The sequence below is a fragment of the Camelina sativa genome, chromosome 20, assembly GCF_000633955.1.
Source record: "Camelina sativa cultivar DH55 chromosome 20, Cs, whole genome shotgun sequence".
NCBI lineage: Eukaryota > Viridiplantae > Streptophyta > Magnoliopsida > Brassicales > Brassicaceae > Camelina > Camelina sativa.
In genome coordinates this window covers 16,694,193-16,715,459 of record NC_025704.1, presented here as the reverse complement: position 1 = coordinate 16,715,459, position 21,267 = coordinate 16,694,193, and the positions used below count along the sequence as shown (strand labels likewise).

The 21,267-nt window shown below is 31.2% G+C and overlaps 1 protein-coding gene across 1 annotated transcript; it reads right to left on the bottom strand.

Moving 5' to 3' along the window:
• On the bottom strand, positions 10,174-11,905 carry LOC104771006 (squamosa promoter-binding-like protein 18). The gene is made up of 2 exons (XM_010495479.2): positions 10,568-11,905; positions 10,174-10,466 (listed from the first exon to the last, which is right to left on the bottom strand). Exon 1 carries the CDS (start codon positions 11,808-11,810, stop codon positions 11,151-11,153), a length of 660 nt encoding a protein of 219 aa, XP_010493781.1. The 5' UTR covers positions 11,811-11,905; the 3' UTR covers positions 10,174-10,466; positions 10,568-11,150.

Here is a 21,267-nt window from a genome sequence, read left to right as displayed (position 1 = left end):
ATTTAAATAATCATATCTTTTGAACTTTCTATATATTTATCTCTTCATTAATAACTAACAAATCATCGGTCGTTAAACAAAGTTTTCATTTTTTGTTGAATCTTGAATATTAATATATAATATTCAATGTTATTCTATAATCTAACTAAAATTTTATAAATAATTATAGTAATATAGAAATTTAATAAATTTAAATTGTATGTTTTACAAAAAGTTGCAATTATTCATTGTAACAATTTATTTTGTAAAGTTGCAACTGTTCATTGTAGAGTTGTGTCTATTCGAATATTCGTATCTTTTGAAATCTATATATATTTGTCTGTTTGAACTGTTTTCATTTTTTTGCCATGATACAAAATAATTTAAAATTTCAATCTCAATGGTTTTTACAGCTCTCTAAATTCTTCCAATTTTTGATTTAACAAAAGATTTTTGGAATGATGAATCTAATTTACAAATTTTAGTTAATTTTATACATAAAAATTTAATGAAAATACCTAGAGTTTTTTTCGAAGAATTAGATGAATTATATAGTGAGCTTTTGGATTTGACTTTTGAATATGGTAGTAAAGATGTCTTCTATTTAAAAGCAGTTTATAGGTATAATCAGTGCAAATACAACAATTGCAACTTTTCGTAATACCTTTTCGTAAAAAAATTGTTTTTTTTTGTTTTTTTTTTTTTAATTCAAACGGTTGTATATGTTCATGGTAGATTGTGTCTTTTCACTATATTTTATATATAATTTTTTCACAACTTTTCGTTCTAATATGTGTGTCTATTTAAATAGTCATGCATTTTGAACTTTATTTATATTTGTCTCTTCATCATTAACTAACAAGTTCGTTGAAACAAATTTTTCATTTTATGTTAAATCTAAATAATTGAATATTAATATCTAATATTAAACGCTATTCTATAATCTAACTAAAATTTTAGAAATGAATATATCAATAGAGAAATTTAATACAACTTAATATAGAATTTACAGTTACGTCTATTTATCGTAACTTTTCGATAAAAAAATATTTTAATATTTAGAAATAATAATAACAAACTGAATAAATGCAAACAACAGTTGCGACTTTCGTAGTACTTTTTGTAAAAAATGGTTTTATTATTATTTTTTTAAACTTAAACAGTTGTATTTGTTCATTATTGAGTTGTGTCTTTTACTATATTTTATTCATATTTTTTCATCACAACATATCGTTCTAATAGGTGTGTCTATTTAAATAATCATATCTTTTGAATTTTCTATATATTTGTCTCTTCATTAATAACTAACAAATCATGGTTCGTTGAAACAAATTTTTCGTTTTTTGTTGAATCTTGAATACTAATATATAATATTCAATGTTATTCAATAATCTAACTAAAATTTTATAAAATGATTATAGTAATATAGAAATTTGATAAAACTTAATATAGAATTTACAGTTACGTCTATTTATCATAATTATTTGTTAAAAACTATTTTAATATGTAAAATTTATTTTATTTTGTGTTAAGAGTTGTGTATTTTTATAACAAAAAATATTATGTAGAATAGACGCAACTTTGCAAAACATATTGTTTAAAGTATTATAAATATAAGATATTTTTACAAAAGAATTATGGTAAAGAGTAAAATTAAAAAAATTATTATGACAAAGTGATCCTAATTGAGAATATTGAACTAATGGTAGTAATGAGTAAATGTATTTTTCTATAAAATAATTATAATTAAAAATATATTTAATAATAAGTGAGACTGTATCAACGAAAAAATTAAAATTAAGTTTTCATTTTGATGGTTGTGTTTTTAATAATAAACTTAATTTATGTTTAATTTTTATGTATTCAAACTATTATATTACATTCAAATAATTTTATAATATATAATTTTAAATTTTAAATTTAATTTATTGTTTTTCTAAAGTACTTCCCCCGCGACATCGCAGAGATCTGAGTCCTAGTTAAGATAGTAATAATATATAGTTATAGCGCCTTTTTGTCGCAAAATATAGCTTTGTGTCCAATATACATATTGAGTTGTGTTTTTTTGGGGTAGGACTGAGTTGTGTATAGTATAACGAGTTTGCTCCAAATACCAAAAATAAAATTTTTCTAACTTCAACAATAAACTTATAACAGCTTCTACTCTACTTAAATTCTAAAAATGGGCCGTTTAAACATTTTGTCATTTTCACATCCGCATACATATGATAACAGCTATCTAAAAAACTGTAATCAAAAATAGGTCAGAAAAGAAAATTCAAAACATATTTTGGTATAGACAATCGATCAATATATTAGTAATTATTTTCTTTTTTTTGTCAAAAATAATAAAATATCAAAATAGATATATATTATTTTTTTTTTACGTAAAGAAATTTCAGTAATTATAATAATCAAATATAAAAATAATAAACAAATTTACATTATATTACTTAAACATTAGCCAACTCTAGACTTACAATTACCACCTAACATATAAAATATAAAAATATATGTTAAACTATATATGTTTACATCAACAATTTATAATATTTACAATAATAAATATGGGAATAATAAATAAATCTTCAATATACTAGTAATTAATAAGAGGTCTTAACACATTCAATCTGTATTTCACTAGGAAGGAATGTATAAAGATATGCTAGCAAAAGAGTGATGTGCTCTCGTGTCTGATCGTTAGTGAGTGAGAGATTGTTTCATTATCTTAGGACCTGACTGGTTCAAACGCTGCGGTTGCGGTTGTAGTTGTAGGAGATTGCGGAAGCGGACGATTGCGGTTTCAAGTGTTATTAAGCGTTTTAAACGACTGGTTTAGCGGTTTAAAATTGGTGCGTTTGTGGGATGTTTACGACTGGTTGACCAGCGGGTGCAATAGCGGTTGGAACATAATAAATGTGATATATAATATATAAATGTTTAAAAACACCAAAATTTTTATTAAACTTGATTTATAATTAAAATTTATTAAAAAATACTAAAATAATTATTCAAAAAACAAATAAATTTCATATTGAAATACTTATTCCTTTATGCATTTGGCTTTTCACCAAAAATTTAATCAAGTTATTTGATAAATGACAAAACATATGCTTTAGATCGTAGATCTTTTCTCTTTTCTCTTCTCCCTAAGATCGTGGGTCAGTAGATGCATTAGTAGGAATGGTCAAGTGAGAGTTGAGAAGAGTCACTGGTAATTTGTTTTAATATTTTTCACAAATAATCTTATTTTCTTAAATTTCTGATGAAATATTATATTTATTTAGATTTTTTTGAACTTATGTGCGATATGCCATTAAATTTACATCAAGTTTACCAGGTTATTGTTAATTGTTTATTTTATAATCTCTGCAATCGTATCCGTACTTTATTTTCTCCCATCCTTAATGAGTAAAATGGTTAGATAGAAGATATAACAAAAAAAATTTCATTATCCTTAATTTATTTTAAGTTTTTTTACAAAAAAAAAAAGAAAAAAATATATATATATTTCCAACCGCAATCGCCCGCAACCGCAAACGCTTGCGGGAAACAGCTTTTGGAATTCTGTGGTTTGGAACAGTTGGGAGTGATTATGAGCGATTGGGAGCGGTTTGTGTGATTGGTTCCAATCGCTAGTAATCGCTACCACCCGCAAACGCAGCATTTGCGGGAGGTAGCGGGAGAACCAGTCAACACCTTAATCAGTGTGGTAACATCTTTTAGATCATCTTGTTATCAAGTTACAAAGGCTAAATCATAAGTTACTACTTAAGATAATTTAAAATATTGTTTATAACTAATAATTAAATATTTAAAATCCGGTCACTAAATTCTATAATATTTAATTGACCCAACCAATTTATTAAAAAAGACATGAAAAAATCCATTGTTAAATTATTTGAAAAAAAATTGTAATGCTAGGTAGATTGTAGAATAATCTTATGATTATTTATTCTCTTCTCTCTTTGTTAAAATAGAATTTTTTTTTACGTCTTTTTTCTCTCTCAGGCCCAAATATCGAGAAACTTTCAACCGATTCCTGTTCTGTTGCCGGTGAAGCTCCAGCTTGTCGGCGTCGGGTCCTCTGCTTGTCCTGTTTCCCTTTGTTCCTTTGTTGGTGCATGTCTCAATCATTTCAAATCGCTCAGATCCACTCTCACACCCCCTCTCCCTCGTTGAAAAGCTTTAATGGTAGATCCTCCTGCGGAGACAGACAGCAAGGAAATTTTCAGTCGACCTGCATCCCGACTCATGCCCTCTCCCATAACCCTCTAATGAATCTAGTAAACCTGATGCCCCTCCAAAAACACAAATCTGACAAAACCCTCGACTCGCCTAATTCTCTCTGTCTGGTGTGTAAGACGACGATGCACGGTGCTGTCATTCTCTGGAGAAAAAGGTCAGGTTCGCGAGCACTCGAGATGGTGAAGTTACCTCTGCCCCTCTTCGAACCCTCCTCCGCCTTAAAGGCTTGGTACCACCGACCTTTACCGGTGTCTAGTGGCTCCAGTCGAAATGTCTACTCTCTAGTACGCCGCCACTCCATCGTCACTTCCTGCTCAGTTGGTGAGACTCTAGGGTTCCCGCTAATTGACCTGCATCCTTTGTCAGGCCCAGTAACCACCATTCGGCCCAATACCAAAAACAATGACCCACGTTCTCATCACCTAAAGCTCAAGTCTGTGTTCTCAACTTCCTTACGAATGATACCTCTTTGGTTTCATCCGTTTAATTATCTTGAATTCCTGCTGCCGAATCCTTTTTGGTCATTGTTGTATGAGCTTGTGAATTTGCTGACCCACCTTCGACATTGTATGACTAGAGTTAGAATTTCTCTACCTAGATCTGTTATTGAGAGCTTTAAGTCAAGTTCAACTCCTTTAGTACCAGTTTTCTCTGCTTGGTCAAGACAAGGTTCCCTTGGTACCAGAACTTTGGTTTCTTCAGAGTTGCTTGATAGATTTGTTTGTCGAGGTCAGTTTATTCACCCTGTCCGGATGCTTGCTATGTATAGTCATAGTTATGAATCTGATCCGACAGCTTGCTTGATCCCTATTCCTAAACCCTTTGATCCCCTATACCATCTACCGCCATTAGATCGAATGCTTGGGTCTAAACCGAAAATCTAATTATAAAATGTCACATTAAATATGTTGAAAACCCCCCATATAATTTGGTTTATTTTTTATTTTTTAAGGAATTACTAAAAAATTAAAATTATATTAATTATCATAAACTATATATATTGATATGGAAAAATTATAAACTACAAAAATATGCTAATTTGGTAAAACAATTAACATAATTAAACTTGATAAAAAAATTTATTTTGAGTATTTTATTTTATGCAAAAAACTTATTTTGATTTTGGTGAGACGGGTTGGCATTAATCCCATATAAGGAGTTAAGTGGTATTGTTTTTTTTTTTAAACATTTTTAGATGTGTACCAAGAGAAAAATGTATTACTAGATTATAAATATACTACACGGGTTAAAAGTTTGAAAACATTAAAAAATCATGTATTTTGAATACTTATATAAAATATCTATAAAATTTTATATTTTAAAAATTAATAAAATAATAATAAAATAATAAATAAATATAATAGAAATTTTAAATTTTAAAAATTAAAAATATTGTCCCGTGGTGTACCACGGTTTAAATACTAGTTATAGTTAAAAGAGGAGTACGTTTAGTAAAATGTCTGAAATGTTGGCTTTATTTACAGCAATTGCCACTCAATTATGATATCAGAACTCAATTAATTGAAATTGAAAAGGGTATAATTGAGTTATCATAAAAACATTAATAAGATCCAATTAAGAGACTAGGATCCGCGTATTTTTTTGTTGGATTATTACTAAAATCGAAATCATGTTCGAGATTGTGGCCACCGAAGCTGACAAATCGCCGGGTGGAGCTCCGCCACGATAATGCTTAAACAGATAAATGTTCTATTTTGTTGTCAAAAGTCAGTTCAATCTAATATGAAATTGGTGAAAAAAAATATATTTAAAACTGTTGGTCATAATTATGGTTTTTAGAAGCTCATGTGGAGAGGATGACTTTAAAGTTACCATTCTATACTTTATTCATATAATTGGAAAAAAAAAAAAACATAACGAATAAGTTGCTTTCGAACTTCCGACCTATATGCCCTCAAATCAACGGACTAAGATATACTATTGGTCCTTTTTTCAAAACATGATATATAAACCAACAAGTAAAACCTATATTATTTTGTTTAAAATGATGATATTATTATAAATTTCCTTTTATAATCTAATAAATTTTGTAAGGAATTAATTTCAAGAACCTAGACAAGTTTACAACAAGAATTAATTATTAAAAAAATCTAAACAAGGTCAACAAATGGAAACAAATTGTAAGCGGGAAAAAAAATATTACTCTTGGAAATCCTAAATTGACATGCTCTAATATAAGATCATGATTTAAAGAGAGTTTTTTTTTCTCAGTTTTTTTTGTTCAAATCATTCTTTAACTTATTTCCAAAAAGATACTTACACTACATCTAAAAGAAATTAGAGTCCCATAAAAAAAATTATCAATAAAAATTTAAAATATTCTAAACATTTTTAAGTTCCAAAAAAAAATTTTAATATTCAGCAGGTCATATGATGGAGTGAGTTAGAGTTTATATAATGAAAGTTGTTACGTCAATCTGCTCCCTTCCCATCACACACAAACCCGAAACTCAAAAATGTATTAGAACTTTCTAATATAGAATAAAATATATTATATGAAATTAACTTGTGTATAACAATTACAATGATATAATAGTCATAGTTCACACTCGGAAATTTAACAAATAACAACCAAGTTTATTTTCATCTAACCTCTTACTTTATTTTACAATAGTACAAACTGAAGTATTATAATTTAAATAATATATTTATAAATACACACAGAATATAGAGTAATTAGATGCAAAAACAAATGATGTCGGTACAAAATAAAAAAATGATCTCGCGGTGTACTGCAGATTAAATCCTAATCACTTAACACTATTTTTACAAGTCATTTAGTAGAATTTGGGAATAAACCAATGATGGTTAAGAAAAAATATGATTAAAAATAATTTTTGTTGAATAATTATATGATTAATTCGCAAAATATTACATTCAGTCAAGTAATGATTTCGAAAACTGAAAAAAAGATAAGAAATTAAACTAATTTGTTTAATGTCAACTAAAAATATAATTAAAATACAATTAATTTTTTAAATTTTTCATATGTGAATTACAATAGTTTGTATTTAGTCTTCCACAACAAAAACATGTTGGATTCCAATAGTATAACAATTGCTCCTATTGTGTTTGTGTTTCATATAACCACCACACACCACTTTCAAAGACAAACATCTCACTATATTTCAGAATTTTGATTGGATTTTAATTCTTGTTTCTAAAAAACTGATTTTCAATTAATTTTAATCAATTTATGTTAGTAAATTGTAAATTTCAAACACCATTAATTGAGAATATTTAAATCTAGTGAACTATTATTGGTTAATAGTTATTGGACATGATTTAGTGTGAATACATAATGCATTTATACTTAAAATATTAAATATTTTTTAATTAGTGTGAAAGTTTACAAAATCAAACTTTTTGAAACAGAGAGATTATTAGTGTTAACTGTTATCATCCCCAATGAATGTCAAACTAATATTAGTCTTTGTGTTTTTTCAATTGGTATCATTGAGTTTGATGTACAAATGTTGACCTGCTTCGGCGTAAGCTTAAACATCCACGAGGTCTTTGCTCCAAGTCACACAGTTTGATGATGAAGTGCCATTTTGATAGATAATCATTATATAAGTTGTGCAGTGGTAGTCATTGATACACATATGACGACAACTTTTCCTTTCGTATGAGGAATATATTTTTGCATCCATTGTATCGCTCAGCGGGTTTTTTCTAAAACATCTTCTCGTGATGATGCACTTACACGTGTTCCCGTCGCAGTAACTGTTGGTGCCGCAATAGTTATACTGGTCACATTTTGTAATTGGTGCACTCCATTGAGAGATTCGTTCTTGTGATGTTATATCCCACGTAAACCACACCACTTTAAAACACAAACATCTCACTATATTTCAGAATTTTTATTGGATTTTATTGTTTCTAAAAAAACTGATTTTCAATGAATATTAATCAATTTATGTTAGTAAATTGTAAATTTCAAACACCATTAGCTGAGCATATTTAAATTTAGTGAACTATTATTGGTTAATAGTTATTGAACATGATTTAGTATGAATACATAATGTATTTATACTTCATCATTAAATGTTTTTTAATTAGTGTGAAATTTTACAAAATTAAACTTTTTGAAACGGAAAAATTATTCGTCTTATCATCCCCAATGAATGTCAAACTAATATTAGTCTTTGTGTTTTTTCAATTGGTATCATTGAGTTTGATGTACAAATGTTGACTTGCTTCAGCGTAAGCTTAAACATCCACGAGGTCTTTGCTCCAAGTCATACAGTTTGATGATGAAGTGCCATTTTGATAGATAATCATTATATAAGTTGTGCAGTGGTAGTCATTGATACACATATGACGACAACTTTTCCTTTCGTATGAAGAATATATTTTTGCATCCATTGTATCGCTCAGCGGGTTTTTTTCTAAAACATCTTCTTGTGATGATGCACTTACACGTGTTCCCGTCGCAGTAACTGTTGGTGCTGCAATAGTTATATTGGTCACATTTTGTAATTGGTGCACCCCATTGAGAGATTCGTTCGTATGATGTTATATCCCACGTAAACCACACCACTTTAAAAAACAAACATCTCACTATATTTCAAAATTTTTATTGGATTTTATTGTTTCTAAAAAAACTGATTTTCAATGAATATTAATCAATTTATGTTAGTAAATTGTAAATTTCAAACACCATTAATTGAGAATATTTAAATTTAATGAACTATTATTGGTTAATAATTATTGAACATGATTCAGTATGAATACATAATACATTTATACTTAAACATTAAATGTTTTTTAATTAGTGTGAAATTTTACAAAATCAAACTTTTTAAAACGGAAAAATTATTCGTTTTATCATCTCCAATGAAGATCAAAGTAATATTAGTCCTTGTGATTTTTCAGTTGGTATCCGGAAAATACCAAGTTCTCCAGAATTAGTATTAAATTTTGTATTCGAAAACAATCTCATACATATGCTGCGATTATGAATAAATTGTAGATCGATAGAACATATGATACATACATATATATATATATATATATATATATTACATTATAACTTAAACTTAGACCTAATTTTGTATATACTGATATACATGATAAAATTGTTATGTCTAATCAATATGTTCATTAGGTATGTTATTCGTGTTCTTAAGAGTTTGAAGTTCACTTAATAAGGAAACAAAATCACTCCCCATTGCCCTGTTCTCATACCACTGATCTGCACACAACAGAGTTAAACCGCAGGTTTTGTAAATGTGTGTTTGTTGGTTCGTGCTTTTATGGGTTCGATTCCACCTAGCGGTACTCTTTTCTTCTTCTTNTTTTTTTTTTTTTTTTTTTTTTTCTATTTTCCACTTAATTAAAAAAAATCTAACCCAGAAAAGATAAATCCAACGCATTAAAAAAAAAAACGAATTCAAAGGTGCACCCATCATCTACCTAGTACGTATAGATTACGATATTATCTCATACCCGGTCAACAAATCAAACCTATTTAGCATAATTTATTAACTAAACTAATCAAAGGATCTCTAATAAAAATCGACCGATGCATAAACTATATAATGAACCTAACTTTTAATCCCTCGAGATAAGGAAACCGTGTCTTTACCACCAATTCTCTTATATTCTTTCCCACTTTTTCTACCCTAATTTTTGTATTAGTTGGAACCTCCCAACGTAATCTTCTTTTTCTCCATTTGTTTTTTCCTTTCAATTTCAATTTCATGTTTTGCTGTTCTCCATTCATCAACCAGCTGTCCTTTTCTCAAATATACCCCTCCACAATCTTTCACTTTCCTAAATTACCCTCAAACTTTTCATCATTTACCATATCATCTCCTTCTTCGTAAGCGGTTTTAATGCACGAAGTATATGATTCCTTTGCATCTTTCACATTTAACCTCGAATCTTTTTTAGGAATCTCTGATTCACAAGTTCGATGTATACCCCCAAAGAATCTCTTAAACTTTCCAAAGTGTGATCCTTTGAATCTTTTCTCATTATGCAGCTCCCAAATCAACCTTGATAAATCATTTTAAGGAATCAAATTCACTCTCATTTTCACTTTGGTTCCAAACCTCCGTCATCCTCCTCTCATAACGTGTTTTCAGGTCAATTAGTTTGAATTTTCTCTTCCAATTTCATATTTTTCAAAGTCCACTAAAAAAGCCAAAAATACTCCAAAGTTGAACGTAACGGTCAGTGTAAGTTATGTTCTTCTCCTCATTGTACGAAACCTGAAAAAAAAAAAAAAAAAAGATCAAACGTTCACAAAAAAATAAACCAAATAAATAAAGAAATCGAAAACACATACCTGACACGAACGAACAACACATACCTGGAAATTATAACGAAACACGCATTAACGGGGATATACACGAACGCGACGACGGTTAACGGCAAACGGAACGGGTCAACGGCGAACGGAGAACGTTGACTTGACGGAACACAGTGAAGGCAACGAACGATGAAGAGAAGAAAAATTGCAAATATTGGGGATCCAAAACACAACATTTGCAACTAAGTCCTTTTCCAGATTTTAATTACCCAATTCGTCACTATACTATTTTCCAAATTTTTAGAATTCTAGATTCGACTTTGCGAAATTTCTTTTTTTTTTTAGTCTGCTTCATTAAGCAATATCTGTATGTACAATCATCATCTCATCCTTCTCAACCCAACTAAACAAAAACGGTGTCGTTTCCCTTCACCGTTTTACAATTCTCGCACCCCGGTTATAACTCAGCTCCGATTTTGACTCGGTCCGGTATGACTCAGCTCCTTCACGGCAGATCTGAGATTTTTCCCCTCGCCGCGGATCTTGACGGATCCCAAAAGCTCATCCAGAAACGATAATTTTTTTCCTGTGGCCGATTTCAAAAAACAAGGAACAAACCTGAAAACAACCAGAGATTTTCTTTTTAATGAGCTTCTTCTGCTTTCGACATAGAGGCGAGTCTGCTACGACGAGGCTCATACGCAGCTCGTCTCTTGAGCTGATGAGACGACGGTCTAATCAACGTAGTCAAAGCTCTCCTCACCCATTCACCTTCAACGCCACCAATTCTCACCAGCGAATTCGTCATAGCAGATCTACGCATATTCAAACTATTCGTAGGATACGCCGCTGCGCCTTGACCGTGCGGATTCGCTACGTTCTTGTGTAGACTACACCGGAACGAACCAGGATGCGTAGTCGGAGAACACATACATCTCCTCCTCGAATCCGGAATCTTATGATGATGATGGTGATTGGTAGGCTTGTTAGAAGACACGGCGATAGATCGATTCGGAGATATAGATCTGCTGTTGTCGATCGAGTAACGAAACGATTGCGTCATCGGAGCTGATGCGAAGAGATTCACACGCGTCGGAGAAGCAGATCTGTGGTGGTTATGGTTGTTGTGATGATTGTGGCTGCTGAAAAACGCTGTTGACGGAGACGAGAAACTCGAGCTTGTGGATGAAGCGAAGCCTGAAGAACCGTTTGAGTAAACGCCGCAGAATCGTCCCGACGGTGATTTGGATCGGAGCGCAGGTCCGTTTGATCTGGTGGTGGTTCTAGAAGATGTAATCGCCATTGTTAAAAAGAAGCTTCGAGAAGAAGATTTGAAGAAGAAGGCTCTCTTTTTTTTTAAGTGTCCCCTAAGGGTGATTGGTTCGGCAAACCTAGCGAGTCTCAGAAGGAGAATATATAGCTAGAGGAGATGAGTGGCAGTTTAATGTAATTATCGAGAAAGTGGATGACCTTTTCCGTGTTTTTATTGTGTTGTGTGGTTAAGTTGACTTAACCATGGTTAAGTGAGAGATGGGTTTGGGGATCTCAACTTGACGTATTGAAAAGAATCGGATTCTGATCTAACGGCTGTGAATGTGTCTAAGGGAAGTGCTTTTGTGGGCATTTGTAATGGCTGCCACGTAAGCGGGTTCGAGAAACGGTCAGCTTTTGATTTACGAAAGTACCCTGACGTAGATGTGAATAATTACGGGATTGCCATTTTCTCTCTAATTCTATTTTGTTAATTGGTTTTGGTTGATAATGTAGAACAATATTAAACCAGAATACGTTTTATACTCAACTATAGATTTTACTAATTTTGATTGTTTTCTCTGTTTCAAATTAATTATCGTTTAAATTTTTTCACACAAACTGAAAAAACAACTAAATTTTTTATTTTATGCTTTTTAAAATATTATCTAATTTTTTATTATTTAAAACATTAAAATAGTTATGATAAAATTAGAAAATTTTACCAAATATCTACATTAAAAATCTAAAAAGATAACTATTATGATACAAAAACAAAATTCTAAAAAAAAAAGCTAAATTTTAAAATAAGGACTAGTAGTGTTCTTTTTATGATCAGACTTACTAATAAATCTTTCACGTTTATAAATATTGAGAGTGAATTTTGTCTATTTTAAGATAGTCAAGTCAATTATTAAATGATATGTATGTTATTAATTATTAGGTATAAATATTTATTTTAGTTCTTGTGATATGTTTTACGGAAATTAAGTGTCAGATCGAATGCAATTTTATAAATCGACTGTAAAATATTATCATAAATAACTAGATTAGATCCGTGCTAGAGCACAAGTTGAAATCTTTTTATTTATATTATAATTTTAAAATAAAATATATTTTATATAATTAATTTATATGACGGTTTAACATTGTAATCTGAGAAACGATTGTATTTTTTATTTTTTGGTATGAATATGAGAGATGTATTTTGGTGAATGGAGATCTGAATGATTTATATTAAAAACTTGGAATGGTGTTAGGTAAGATATTATTTTCAACTGCACAACAAAATTTTAGAAATCACGATTAAGTGTCATTAATTGCCAAGACTTTATTCTTTTTTACGATTAACAGTATATTTTTATGTCTAACAATATATGGAATAAACAAAATTTTATATTAAGAAGATTCTTTGGTATATTATTAAGTATATTCATATAGCCCACATATTGACCAATTAAATCTATAACCTTTTATTTGTAACCAACCTATATTTAATCTATAACCTATTTTGTAACCAACTTATAAAAATTATATAGTCTATTAAAAAAGGTTGTGTACTTCCGTTTTTATTGATATTGTAGTTTTTATATAAAATATAATTTTTATGTGAATGTTTTTAAAAGTTGTTGTGAATAAAAGTTAGGAACCGGGTTGAAATTTAAGATATGGATTAAAAGTGATTGTTTTTAAAAGTTATTGTGAATAATATTAATTTTTGAGATTTTGTTGCCTATATATGGTTAATTATATATTCTATGGAGATTTTTTTTTTTTTTTTTGAATATCCTTTTCTAAGAGAATGTGAAATCGAGATTTAACTAATGGTTACAACCCATATAACCTATAACCTATCAAATAATCAAATAATTAATCTTATAACTCATATTATATAGTCTACATAAAAAGGTCGTGTACTTCCGTTTTATTATATAGAGGATTTGAAATACATGGCATAATATCTAAAATTTTAATTGGAATCAGACTAAATATAGAATATCATTCATCCAAGGACATAGAATTTCAAAGTCAGTTAGAGTTAAAATTCTCACCAAATTTGGAGAAGCAAATCAAGTTTTGCATAAAGATAAACTAAAACCAAAACATACAATTTGATAGCGGAATAAATATAGTTATATTTTTAGGTTAATCACAAAAGTAGGGTTTTGTAATGCATGTTTAAATTGAATAAGCTTATAGGTGTTAATTAGGACTTAGGATCATTTGGGGCAATTGAGCTTTCTAAATCCGTCCATAATTTTAACATATATAAAACTTAGAAAATGCTAATTGACAGTCTACATATATAACAAAAAGGCTCTTTTTGGTGTCATTTTATTTTTCTACGGTCAAAATATACAGACGAATATGAATAATTGATAATTTGTTAGTGCCATAAACTCATCAAAAAGAATATTCAAACCTATGTAATTTTAAATAATCCGGCTATTTAGAACTGAAAACTTATTAATCGGTCTTCATAATAGTGCTGTCGACTTCTTTTTCTTTTTTGTCTGAGAAGGCCGACGAACCATTAACGTGTTTACATGTATAACTATAACTTTATAATTTTGTTTGTCTAACGTATATAACTGTTTTGTTGTCAACGTAGGACCCCTAACATACAACAACAGAAAAATACCAAAAAAAAAAACAAGAATATGCAGTTTATTAATTAATTGGTAAAAAGATGGCACAGTCTATATTCAAATACAGTAAAAAAGTATATGTATAATGTATCATCGGCAGAAAAAAAATAACAAAAACCAAAGATGTATCATATGTGACTATCATCAAATTATGGTCATTCGTATTTGTGTGAGATCAAATTCCATTGTGAATTTGTGACTAATCACGTACGGTTACCCAAATTGTATAGTAATAATATATGGAGTTGACAATGCGATACGTGGAAGTGGTCATCACAAACTTGAGCAACAATACTTTTCCTCGCTCTTACTTAAAACTTAAAAGACTTACAAATTAACTTCCAACGCATGAAGTTTCCGCAGCCATATATGTGTAGGATTTTGCTGACTTTAAAGTTTGAACATAAACTTTTGTTTTAATAGAAATAATTTTTTCGTAACATATATTTTTTTTGTTTGGATTTTCAAATCTATTAAAATCATAAAACTAATAACATTTTTTTAAGTATCGAAAATAAAGTAGAAAAATCAACAAATATATGAAAAAAGGAAAAGTTTTGTTCACAAGAGAGAATTGACCATTTGTAAATTAATCAAAACAGTAATTATAAAATAATATTATTATTCTTATTTGAAAGAAATCCGTGATCAAATTTTGTCTTTAAACTATCTTTATATAACCACTATCTTCTCCTTTGAGAGGTCTTCTTGAATCTTCGAAGAATTTTTAGCCATTCCAATCAATGCTAAATCCGGTAAGCAGCAAAAAAGTGTACATATTCGTTCACTATATTATTGGATCCAAAAGATACACTTTTTTCTAATATATTCAAATATCTTAATTTTTCTAGAGTACGAACATTTAATGCATCTCTAGACATTATATCGATAATTTCTTGAATACACAAAGATTCATCAGCACTTAATAATCCCGTCTTCCTAAACAAATCATCTAGTTATCTTGTAAAAGAAATGGATTTGAATAGCATTTTGAAAAGAAGAAAAAAACCCTATAATCAAATATATATCCACTTTAATACTCCTTTTTACGAATGTTCTGTTTATATTTAAATTACTTTCACTATTGTATGCAATTTCTTGTGAAAATAATCTTCTATGTTACAAAATTGCACCCTTCTTGCCCCAGTTATTAAAATACCTCTAAAAATTAAACTTAATCCTTATAAATTATGGATCGTATATTTTTAATAATAATGTGAAATAGAGAGGGATGAGCACATAAATGCACATGGACATGGTGGTGATTAATGATAATGTTCCCGGCTGTGAGGGAGCGTGACTTGACTTCAACACAATTATGTGTCAGCCTGTCAGATTTTGAGTCGCAGTCTTCATACCAAAATCTATGGGAAAGTGAATCCATTTACACTGTTTGATCAAAAAAAAAAAAAATGTGAATCAATTTACACTCAGACCTTGAATGAAGAAAGCATGTAATGCATAGCAGATCAAGTGGTTCAAGCAGATTAAGCAGAATAAAAGTAGATCAAAAATTTGGCAGTTCAAATGCATATGAAGGGTGAACAGCATCAAAAAAGCTGTAGATCAGATCTGCACATATTTCTCCTGCATTTTTCACAAAAAAACAAAAAAATATGAACTGCATAATAATTTTTAAAAATAAAAAATTTGATTTTTTCAGCATCAAAAAGTGCTTTCTAAATTTGATTTTTTCTTTTTTTAACTTCTAGGGTTTTCTTTCTTCAATGGAATTCGTTTTTATTTACTCATCGTTCTATTTTTGTCAATCCAGATAGATTGATTATGTTCGATTCGTTTGATTGAGGAGGAGGCTACTAAGATCTCTCGCTGATGGGTTTTATTGAGCAGAGGAGGGTACTAATATAAGATCTTCTAGGGTTTGTTTTCATCCCTTGTCACTCTGTTTTCTCTGTTTGTTTTTAACGATTTTGTTTGTTTGTTTGTTTGTTTCTCTAATTAGCGATCTCTCTATGTTTGTAATTGCAAGCAAGCTTTGTCATAATCTTGTCAAAGTATGGATCACAATATGGAGTACTGCGGTAAGTATTGCAGCCATGCGACTTGCTTATTATTCTTATCTCTTTGTCTCTAGTTTAACTTTGTTCTCCATGTTTTTGTGTGTTGCATCAGCCTCGCAAGGACTAGCAGACAGAAAGGCATCAGTAGAGATGATGATGATGACTTGATCAAGCGCAAGGCGCCCCCATTCATGGTTTCTGGTATGAAGATTTGTTATTTTTCCTGTGTTGCTTATGTTTTCCCTCCTCACTTTCTCATAAGGCCTGTTGTTTTTTCTTTGTTTTTTCATCCCAGATAGGTTTCTTGCCATGATCTCTTCTCACTTTGATGGTTGCTGCAGTAGCACTTGGGATAAAAACAGGCACAGAGGTTTGTCACAGGTAACTTTTCACTTGATATGAGTTTTTATTTTTATTTTGATTATGACTCTTTAGTGTTGTTCTGATGCTTTCTTCTCCTCTGCAGCTGCTCTCCGTGACTACAAATCGTCTCTCCAAAACTTGAATGATGAAGCACAGCTGTCAGGTGGTTTATCTATTCTCTCCTTTTCATTATTGGTCCATATATAATTATAATCGAAATTATAATTTCTCTTATAGGTTCCTTCGGATGGAGTGCTAATATATGGCCACTCTCTTGCCCTTGATGACACTAGCATGACTGGAGAGATCAAAATCGTGTGTCTTTCTTTATCTTTTTTTTTTCTATCATAGTGATTTTGTTTACTTTCTCTTCCCGCTTTGGTATAGCTCCTAACAGTCAACTTCCCTTATCTTGCTAGGTTAACAAAGACTCTAACAAGGACCCATTCCTAATGTCTGGCTATAAATTTGCAGATGGAAATGGTATGATGTGGCGAACCTATCAGTGATTGGTTGTTGTGTTCTCTCTGTTACGCATCTACTAACTCTGCTCCTTCTTCTTCTTCCTCTGATTTTTGTTTTATTTACTTACTCGTTTCTTCGTCTTCTGTCTTCTTCGCAGGTGTTTTTTTTGGAAGCTTATAATATGTGATCCAGTTATGGCTTTTGACTCTCAAGTCTCAACTTCTACTTGGAGGGTTTGTTTTCTACTTCGAGGATGAATTGAGGAGGAGGCTACTAAGATCTTCTAGGGTTTGATTCATCCTTGTCACTCTGTTTTCTCTGTTTGTTTTTAACGGTTTTGTTTGTAAAAAAAATCCTCATTCTTGTAAGTACAAAACATACATCACCTTCTCTTCTCAACAGGATCGTTGATGAATTAGCAAGATATGGTGCCAAGTGATGATCGGAGGAGTTGCAAGCTGTTTTTTTCCATGGTTATTTCATTGTAAGTTAACTCTCTTGTTCTCTCTTGCTTCTTCTCACTTGGAGTAAAACAGAGACATATTCAGTGATCCTAATGGAAGTTATAAGATTCTCTGAATTCTGAGGTTTCTGTTCACTTATTCTGATTCTTGGATGGCTTTTTTTTTTTTTTTGCAGTTACTGTACGTGGCCTCGCATCTTCTGCTTCATGCCAAGGTTTGGCTTACCTCTGTTGAAGTTAGGGTTTTTATCTTGTAGGCTTGGCTTGGTCACTGTTTAATCTCGGTTCTGACTTTGTAAGGATGTTAGTTTTCTCTTCATCTTTCTTTTGATTTAGCTTTTCGTAGATTCTTTCGCTTTGTTATGATTTCTTCTTATTCTATGATTTCAGGTTTTCGACATCTGATTCAAAAGGAGTTAATGGGCGGGCTTTGAGGAATCAGAATTAAAGGTTGGTTTACTTGGTACTAATAAACCTTGTTTTGCTTAGTTAGGGTTTACTTACTACATATGACTTTGTGTTTTGTTTTTTTGCAGATTGAATCATTCCATACCTTTTGCTACCGTAGATGCCGAGGAGCAATCTGGTGCTCATAGTGCTGAAGTACAGAGCTTTGGTGCATATTTACTACTCAGATTGAATTTTGTATTTGGTTCTTAAAGCTTCTTACTAAAGTCGCTGATGAGTAGTACTCTCTGAGCTTTACTTTCTTATTATGTTTGTAGTGATGGATCTTCGAATTACAACACGCTTCTAGATCCTCTAAATGGAAAGCGATTGTCATCATCTCAGGTCGGGTCCCCAGTTCAAGTCTCCTGATTATAACGGGTTCTTAACGCTACTCTAAAACACAAGAGCTACGTACGGTAAGAGATTTTCTTTTACATTTTGATAAACACATCTCTATTATCCTGGTTCATCGTTATCAGTTTCAATCTTAATTGTCTCTTAATCTTTCTTTCGAGTTAGCTTTTCATTGGTTCTTTTGCTTTATTATGACTTCTTCTTGTTCTGTGATTTTAGGTTTTCAACAGCTGATTCAAATGGAGTTAATGGATCAATGTCGATTCTCAGGTTTGGTTTATTTTCAGTTTCTTAAACATTCTGGTTTTTTGCTTGATTGATCTTATCTCACCATTTTGCAGGTTCTTACTGTTTTTGTTTGCAAAGAGACCTGGGATAGCATATCACGCGAAGGCTCACACACTAGTTTTGTCTCTTCTGTGGTATTTGTTCTTCTACTGTAAGTTCTTCTTTTTTTATGTTTCTTCTGAGTTCTCTCACCGTTTGATAAATTAATTGGTATCATCAACTCAACTGTTCGTCTTCTAGTTAAATTTCCTCTCTGACGTCTCTATTTATTTTACTGCAGGATTCAGATTGTTTTTGTTTTTGTGTTTCCAACGGGACATGTGGAAGACCAGCAGCACATCGTCCACACACACACTCAGTAGGGTTTCGTTTCTTCTGTGGTATTTTGTATCATTCTACTGTAAGCTCTTAATTTTATTACTTTATGTTTATTCTGAGTTCTCACCGTTTGATTGGTAGTATCTTACTCTTTATCTTATGCCCTGAATCGAATTGTTATTGTTCACCAAAATTGGAACTTGGGCTCTGTGTTATTTTTTACTTGCCTCCTCAAAATTGTGCATATCACTCACTGTGTTTTGTCCGCTGTCTTCTCTCTGCAATTGCTTGCTGGTAAGTGGTAAGAAGGTTACTGTACTGCTACGTGACAGTCCTCAGAGGTATGGTTAAGATTTTTAAAAACGTTTTAGCATCATGTTATGGTTTTCTTATAACATAATTATTCAACACCGCTTGGTTATGAGTGATCTTTTCTTTTTTTTTTCTTGTTACAGGTGCATCCGTATTATATGTAGTAGCTAGCTACTGGGAACAAGAACTCTAAACGAGAAGCTATCATGGTTCCTGGACGAGGGTGGTGAAGGCACAATTCAAAAATGTTGGAGCTGATTGCCATCTATGCTCTACCCATTAAGTAGGTAACTCCCACTATATACTTTGCTTTAAGTTGTGTTTTGATTTACTACCCACATGATTACGGATTGCTCTCTGTTCATGTTCATGTTTTGCTTTTGCTCTCTCTCTCTCTTTATTCACGACTCCTCAGCTCTACATATTTGGTTATGTTTTTTAAGCTCTTCATTCTACTTTTAATGTTTCTTTGGAGTTCTCACCGTTTGTTAAATTTAATAGGTTATTTCAGTCTTATGTTTAAAATTTTGTGCTTATTACTCACTGTTTGATCCTTTAAATTCTTGAGGTAGGTATACCGTTAGAATTCATCCCTCTGGCTTATGGTATACACTTACAGGCCAAACCAAAGGTATTTACTCATGAGGAAGTTTCTAGCGTTTTTAAGCCTCCCAAGAGAACCTTGTTGCAGTACTTTTCATTATTGCTGTGTATGATCTCTGAGCATTACTGTCTAATATCAGGCTGAAGCAACAAATGCCAAAACTCGGAGACAAAGTCTAGATTCAAAAGCAAAATCCATGCAAGGACCCTTCCCAAAAGACTCTTTATACAAAGTAATATGATGTGGCAGTCCTCATTTCAAGAACCTTATAGAGTGTATTTAACAGTCTTCTGTCAATGTATTTGTATAGAGTGTATAGATAATAAACGTGAGGATGATGTTATTACCATACTTATATACCAATCATAAGATTTTTTCCTGGGAGTTATGTTATTGTTTTTTTGTATATATCTGTCTTACACACTAGAAAAATCATTACAATCAGTTTTAAGACTTACATATTCAAGATAAATCAAGAACCTACAAGACCATATGGGTTTCTTTTAGCGTCCATGAGAGACGAAAGATTCAGTGAAGGTCAAGAGAGCAATGGAACTGGACTCAGGAGAATCAGCTGTTTCACCTGAGATTACAAGACCTGGATAAACTTCTCGAGCTTATACAATGTCAAGTAAGTTATCAGGAAGCTGAGCCACACTGTCCAAGAATTTAACGATGCTGTACATATTCGGTCTGATGGCTGCTACCGGATGTGAACAGAGTAAGCCGAGTTTCAGAATAAGTGCTGCTTGCTCCTCAACATACTCATCTCCAATCTTATGATCAAGAACCTGCATGATATCTCCATTCTCCCAACACTCTGACACCCAATCAGTAAGTACCATCTCGCTTTGCGTGGCAATATAGGTTTTCTCCCGCAAGCAATCTCTAGCATCACTACACCGAGTGCAAATACATCTGAACTTGTACTTGCCTTTCCTGTTCTTGAGAGCTCAGGTGAAATATACCCAAGTGTACCTTCAAATCAACAACATTGTTTTGTTTGTAAACAATTTGTGTTCATATGTACGTATGCGTTCATAGCTTGTGTACGTATGCGTTCATATGTACGTACATGTTTATATGTACGTACACGTTCGATTTTAGGTTTAATGAACCCAAAATTACCATAATATCCTCGTCTTCTACCTCTAACATACGACTGAAAACCCTAATTTTCCCTGCCTTACTTTATTTTTTCACGACTTATGTCTATTTTTTTG